This window comes from Staurois parvus, unplaced genomic scaffold (genome assembly GCF_062004578.1).
Source record: "Staurois parvus isolate SC_StPar_1 unplaced genomic scaffold, SC_StPar_1.0 ptg000633l, whole genome shotgun sequence".
Classification (NCBI taxonomy): domain Eukaryota; kingdom Metazoa; phylum Chordata; class Amphibia; order Anura; family Ranidae; genus Staurois; species Staurois parvus.
Window position 1 is genome coordinate 325,538 of NW_028318429.1, and position 7,744 is coordinate 333,281.

At 43.1% G+C, this 7,744-nt stretch overlaps 1 protein-coding gene across 1 annotated transcript; it reads right to left on the minus strand.

Moving 5' to 3' along the window:
* Window positions 1-4,850: 4,850 nt before the first annotated feature.
* On the minus strand, window positions 4,851-6,874 carry LOC149449296 (E3 ubiquitin/ISG15 ligase TRIM25-like). The gene has a single exon (XM_089693416.1). The coding sequence runs from the start codon at window positions 6,769-6,771 to the stop codon at window positions 5,179-5,181; it is 1,593 nt and encodes a 530-aa protein (XP_089549542.1). The 5' UTR covers window positions 6,772-6,874; the 3' UTR covers window positions 4,851-5,178.
* Between the last annotated feature and the right edge of the window lie 870 nt (window positions 6,875-7,744).

The following is a 7,744-nucleotide window of genomic DNA, read 5'->3' on the forward strand; positions in this document are numbered from 1 at the left end:
TGCGTCAAAACGCACAAAAATCGCAGCAAATAATACAATGCCAAAGGGGCCTGGCCCAGTGCCAAATTTGGTGCATTTTTTGGAGCATTTAAATGAATGGTGCCACTCCAAAAATACAAAAAAAGAAAGGTTAAAAGAAACGCGGGGCTGCAAATGCACTACAATACGCTTAGGTGTGAACGGAGCCCAAGGCTTCACCTCCACTGCTGTCCTCTCCCCATTTAGTGGTTACATTTCATAGCCAACATAAAAAAAACAAAAAAAATAGGCCCCCATAGGGTAGCGGATATAGTGAATGTAAGGTCTGGGGAGAGCGGATATAGTAAATGCAGGGTCACGGGAGAGTGGATATAGTGAATGCAGGGTCCGGGGAGAGCGGATATAGTGAATGCGGGGTCTGGGGAGAGCGGATATAGTGAATGTAGGGTCTGGGGAGAGCGGATATAGTAAATGCAGGGTCACGGGAGAGTGGATATAGTGAATGCGGGGTCCGGGGAGAGCGGATATAGTGAATGCAGGGTCCGGGGAGAGCGGATATAGTGAATGCGGGGTCTGGGGAGAGCGGATATAGTGAATGCGGGGTCTGGGGAGAGCGGATATAGTGCATGCGGGGTCCGGGGAGAGCGGATATAGTGAATGCGGAGTCCGGGGAGAACGGATATAGTGAATGCCTGGTCTGGGGAGAACGGATATAGTGAATGCAGGGTCCGGGGAGAGCGGATATAGTGAATGCCTGGTCTGGGGAGAGCGGATATAGTGAATGCGGGGTCCGGGGAGAGCGGATATGGTGAATGCGGGGTCCGGGGAGAGCGGATATAGTGAATGCGGGGTCCGGGGAGAGCGGATATAGTGAATGCAGGGTCCGGGGAGAGCGGATATAGTGAATGCGGGGTCCGGGGAGAGCGGATATAGTGAATGCGGGGTCCGGGGAGAGCGGATATAGTGAATGCAGGGTCCAGGGAGAACGGATATAGTGAATGCTGGGTCCGGGGAGAGCGGATACAGTGAATGCGGGGTCCGGGGAGAGCAGATATAGTGAATGCGGGGTCCGGGGAGAGCGGATATAGTGAATGCGGGGTCCGGGGAGAGCGGATATAGTGAATGCGGGGTCCGGGGAGAGCGGATATAGTGAATGCGGGGTCTGGGGAGAGCGGATATAGTGAATGCAGGGTCCAGGGAGAGCGGATATAGTGAATGCGGGGTCCGAGGAGAGCGGATATAGTGGATGCGGGGTCCGGGGAGAGCGGATACAGTGAATGCGGGGTCCGGGGAGAGCGGATACAGTGAATGCGGGGTCCGGGGAGAGCGGATATAGTGAATGCGGGGTCCAGGGAGAGCGGATACAGTGGATGCGGGGTCCGGGGAGAGCGGATATAGTGAATGCGGGGTCCGGGGAGAGCGGATACAGTGAATGCAGGGTCCGGGGAGAGCGGATATAGTGAATGCGGGGTCCGGGGAGAGCGGATATAGTGAATGCGGGGTCCGGGGAGAGCGGATATAGTGGATGCGGGGTCCGGGGAGAGCGGATATAGTGAATGCGGGGTCCGGTGAGAGCGGATACAGTGAATGCGGGGTCCGGGGAGAGCGGATATAGTGAATGCGGGGTCCAGGGAGAGCGGATACAGTGAATGCGGGGTCCGGGGAGAGCGGATATAGTGAATGTGGGGTCCGGGGAGAGCGGATATAGTGGATGCGGGGTCCGGGGAGAGCGGATATAGTGAATGCGGGGTCCGGGGAGAGCGGATATAGTGGATGCGGGGTCCGGGGAGAGCGGATATAGTGAATGCGGGGTCCGGGGAGAGCGGATATAGTGGATGCGGGGTCCGGGGAGAGTGTATATACTGGATGCAGGGTCTGGGGTTTAGTAACACTAAAGATCTAAAGATCTAAAGATCTTTCAAACAGGTGCAGTCCACTTTAAGGCTCCATTCACACCTGAGCGTTTTGAAATCGCGGGCAGAATCACAATTCTGCCCATGTTTTCAGAATCGCCGCAATCCACGGGATTTTTGCCCAGATTGGAATGCGTCAAAACGCACAAAAATCGCAGCAAACAATACAATGCCAAAGGGGCCTGGCCCAGTGCCAAATTTGGTGCATGAGCTCCTATGGTGCATTTTTTGGAGCATTTAAATGAATGGTGCCACTCCAAAAATACAAAAAAAGAAAGGTTAAAAGAAACGCGGGGCAGCAGGTGCACTACAATACGCTTAGGTGTGAACGGAGCCCAAGGCTTCACCTCCACTGCTGTTCTCTCCCCATTCAGTGGTTACATTTCTTAGCCAACATAAAAAAAACAAAAAAAATAGGCCCCCATAGGGTAGTGTCTTAAACATTCATATTTATTTGACATATAATCAAGGTACTGACATAAGCTGTTTAAGCGTAGCTTTAAAATTCAGCATATAGATGTGTTAGCAAAGATATACAGAGAAGCCGTCGGCCAATTACGTCCAAATATAATGTTTAGGACTATAAATTAATTCTTTAAAGCGTTTTCATTTTTTTTATTTAAATCAATAAAAAATATTGTGCTGTGTGAATATTTGACCTTTACCCAGAGCAGCCAGCAGGCAGTGCTATTGAGTCAGCTCTCCAACTGTCTCAATCCCCTCTAGATTGTAATTTGATTTCCTGCTATTCAGACCGCGGCCTGATGATTCAGAGCACGGGTGTCAAACTGGCGGCCCCTCCAGCTGTTGCCAAACTACAAATCCCACAGAGCATTGCAAGATTGAAAGTTACAAGCACGACTCCCAAAGGCAGAGGCATGATGGGACTTGTAGTTTCACAACAGCTGGAGGGCCACCAGTTTGACACCCCTGATTCAGAGGAAGGACACCCCCCTTTACCTGTGTCATGTTCCCTCCCTTGTCTCTGCATGAAGGAGCCATTAGAGAGAGAGACGGTCCACAAGTGAACATCTAGTGCTGGGCTCTCTTATCGGAAAGCCTAGAATTCTCTATAACGCAGGGTCATGGAGGAGCCCGGGATTAAGCGTTACGTTTTAAAATGAAACTGTCATAAAAGTAAGAAGAAAAGCGACATAAAAAATCAGTTTACAGATGTCTAAATATTCAAAATATGAATAAAACCAACCAGAAGATCGTATAGTTTATCATTGGGTAAAGATGGGCGGAACTTAGGGGGAGGGGCGGGGAAGGGAAATTGCTGATATAACTTGGTTTGAAAACTTAAACTCGAAATAAAAGGCAAAACATTTTTTTTTTTGGATAGAGTAAAGGATGAGTATAACCCTTGTCAGTTTTTTAATGTCATCTGTGTCCCATTGGGGAGATTTCCCTTCACTTTTTGTCCCATAGCCAAAACACAAATTAAAATGAGGGAATCTCTGGTTGTCACCAGAACTAGTGTCCCTGTTGCAAGATTTCCCCTCTCTTCCTGTTCTGGTGATAATCCAAAATTTCATTTTTTTTTCACTTTCCTGTTCACTGATAATGATCACCAGGACAAATGGAGAGGGTGAATCTCCCTAATGGGGGACACAGACAGCAATAAAAAACCTGACAGGGGTGCTAATCCTTCTCCAAACTAAAAAAAAAGGGTTTTTTTTTTAGTTATACTTTGGATACATAGATAGATAGATAGATAGATAGATAGATAGATAGATAGATAGATAGATAGATAGATAATAGATAGATAGATAGATAGATAGATAGATAGATAGATAGATAGATAGATGATAGATAGATAATAGATAGATAATAGATAGATAGATAATAGATAGATAGATAGATAGATAGATAGATAGATAGATAGATAGATAGATAGATAGATAATAGATAGATAGATAGATAGATAATAGATAGATAGATAGATAGATAGATAGATAGATAGATAATAGATAGATAGATAGATAGATAGATAACAGATAGATAGATAGATAGATAGATAGATAGATAATAGATAGATAATAGATAGATAGATAATAGATAGATAGATAGATAGATAATAGATAGATAGATAGATAGATAGATAGATAGATAGATAGATAATAGATATATAGATAGATAATAGATAGATAATAGATAGATAATAGATAGATAGATAATAGATAGATAGATAGATAATAGATAGATAGATAGATAGATAGATAGATAGATAGATAATAGATAGATAGATAGATAGATAGATAGATAGATAGATAGATAGATAATAGATAGATAAATAGATAGATAGATAGATAGATAGATAGATAGATAGACAGATAGATAGATAGATAGACAGATAGATAGATAATAGATAGATAGATAGATAGATAGATAGATAGATAATAGATAGATAGATAGATAGATAGATAGATAGATAGATAGATAATAGATAGATAATAGATAGATAGATAATAGATAGATAGATAATAGATAGATAGATAGATAGATAGATAGATAGATAGATAGATAGATAGATAATAGATAGATAATAGATAGATAGATAATAGATAGATAGATAGATAGATAGATAGATAATAGATAGATAGATAGATAGATAGATAGATAATAGATAGATAGATAGATAGATAGATAGATAGATAATAGATAGATAGATAATAGATAGATAGATAGATAGATAGATAGATAGATAGACAGATAGATAGATAGATAGATAATAGATAGATAGATAGATAGATAGATAATAGATAGATAGATAGATAATAGATAGATAATAGATAGATAGATAATAGATAGATAGATAGATAGATAGATAGATAATAGAGAGATAGATAATAGATAGATAGATAGATAGATAGATAATAGATAGATAGATAATAGATAGATAGATAATAGATAGATAGATAGATAGATAGATAGATAGATAGATAGATAATAGATAGATAGATAGATAATAGATAGATAGATAGATAATAGATAGATAGATAGATAGATAGATAATAGATAGATAGATAATAGATAGATAGATAGATAGATAGATAGATAGATAGATAGATAGATAATAGATAGATGAAAATACCCTTTGCTGACCAATAGAAAAACACCATCACTATAATTTGACAGTTATTCCAACCAATCACAGTGTTCTGAGATGGAGAAGTCTTGCAGCAATATATTTCTCATAGAAAACACTGCAGGACTATTGGCTGCATATTCCACCAATCCCGTCCTCCCTCCCTGTGATGTCACCACTCTGGGGGCGGAGTTCTCACATCTCCCGATTCCCCCCACAGATCTTTATACGACCTCTCCTTATACATACCCCGGCATGGAGGGGCTCAGTGAAGGTGGTGGTGAAGGTGTGGAGGTGTCGGATCGGGTCACACAGATCATAAAAGGAGATCCACCCAGCCTCATAATCCAGATATATCCTGACTCTAGTACTGGGGGGATTGGAGGGTAAGGGGATCTTTTTACTGTTATGTCTCACCCAATACGGACCACCATCCCTGTACAATCCCCAGGACTTGTTATTCCATCCAATCCCTGCCTGCCGTCCTCTCCTGTCTATACTGGGGTAACACATCCCGATTACCCATCCATCTGACCCCCTGACATCCACTTCCCAGTAATGTCTCCCTGAGGAGAAACTCCGACTGCTCAACACCTGAGAATGATGTAGTGTATGTGGGTGCAGTAAATAACTGAATATATCTGACATGGATACAGTTTTCCTGTCATCTGATATATGTAGATAATTATGAGCTGTGTTTCCATCCAGCAATATGTCCTCAGCTCCCTGTATATAGAAGGATACATTTACATCTTTTATTATATCAGATAAATCTGTGTGTAATTTGAATAGTGTGTGTAATGTGTGTGATATCCCAGCCACATCCAGCCTCCCTCCATCATGGAGGAGGTCCTCATGTCTCTCTCTGTCCTCATTATCTCCATGCTCAGTATCACTCAAGTCACCTGTGTCTGATTCCTGTAGGACAGTCAGTGGATCCGTCATGTTACACAGCTCCTCAATGTCACGCATCTTCCTGGACAGCTCCTCCTTCTTTATTTCCAGATCCCGGATGAAGATGGAGACCCGCTCTGCCCTCCCGGAGATTTCCCTCAGGACTCTCATCTCCAGGTCTTCCAGACGTCTCCTGAGATCTATAAACAGGGCAGTGACTCTCTCGGTGTCACCAGCTGCTTCTTCTTCTACTTTCCTCCTGTGTTCCTGCAGACTCTGGACTCTTTCCTCCATCTCCTCTTTCTTTGTCAGAAGTATCTGCAGAACGTTCCTCAGTGTCTCCTTCTTCTTCTCAGAAGCCTCACCCAACATCTCCACCTGGTGTCCTCGATGTTCTCCAGCCAAAGTGCAGGACACACAGATACAGGTGTCATCCTCAGTGCAGTAATACTCCAGGATCTTCTTATGGACGGAGCATTTCCTGCTCTCCATGGACAAGGTGGGGTCAGTTAAGATGTGTTCTGGGGACTTTGTGTGGGCTCTCAGGTGTTTATCACACAGAGAAACCTCACAGAGCAGACAGGATCTAACAGCAGGTACAGGAGAGTCCACACAGTGAGTACAGAAGACCCCGGACTCCTCCTGATCAGGTTGAGCAGACAGGAAATTCTCCACTATGTTACGCAGTGCTATGTTCCTCTGCAGAGAAGGCCGCTTCTGAAACTTCTGTCTGCATTCAGGACAGGAATATCCTCCAGACCCCCCCTGTGTATCCAGAACACGATCAATACAGACCCGGCAGAAGTCGTGTCCACATCTCAGGTTTACAGGATCTGTATAAATGTTCAGACAGACGGAACATTTCAGCTCAACTCTCAGATTGGCAGACGCCATCGCGGCAAGCAGAAGAGAAATGAAAGAGAAAGTCTCTAACACTGGTGAAGAATGCAGTTTGCTGTGTCATACCCTTCATTACAGGGCGAGGCTGAGGGGTGGTTTGAACTAAATAGACAAATGGATAGAAGCAAATAATAAAAGAATTTCATACAGAACAATACACTTTTCTGGGGAAAATAAAGGTCATTTTGGGAAAATTATACACTGAATATAGAACTGTGGTTACTTCCTGTGAAATCCTCTTCATTGAAATAGGAAAACGTTAGGTGCCGGAATGTCCATGGAGTTCAGCTAACATGTGACATCGTTGGGTCCATGTTCATACTCTTCTCTTCTTATCACCATTGAAGAGAGAAGGATTGGTGGAAGAGAACCTGAGATTTTCAGACAAGCAGATCTTTGTGTGCCGTAAGCCTCTGGTGCCATGAGGTGCCATCACTGTCCTCTCAGAACCATAGTCCCTCTTCATCACAAATGATTCTTGACTGGGGATTATCATTGCCTAAAACTAGCTAAGATATGCTTCTTCCTATTACCCCCAATCCTTCTCTGAAGAGGATGTGTGTTGGGTTCTGACTTTACGGAGCGTATAGAGACTTCTAGAAAGAACTCTAAACACGTTTGTGAAACCTTCAAAAATACTGAATGCCGAAAAATATTGCAGAGGAGTAATCTGGAAAACTATTGGTAGAACCCGAGAAAAGAAAATGGTGGTGTGTAAGGAAAGATGAAAGTGATGTTTCCCTCTAATCTTTTTTATTTTCTTTATGTTCTCAGATGTTCCTGGCGGTCTAGGGCACCGCAGTTTGGGAAGGGTGCAGTCATCCTGTGGGAATTGGTGTTTTACCATCAAAAATGATCATGACCAGAAGTTAGTATAGGGTATAGGGTACATCATTGGGGCTACAGAGCAGAAACAAGGTAAAAAAAGATTCTGCTGTGTACTATTTGTCAGAAAGATGACCTTGTA

Coding starts and splice junctions, on each gene's coding strand:
- LOC149449296 (XM_089693416.1), bottom strand. CDS start 6,771: ATGGCGTCTGCCAATCTGAGAGTTGAGCTGAAATGTTCCGTCTGTCTG.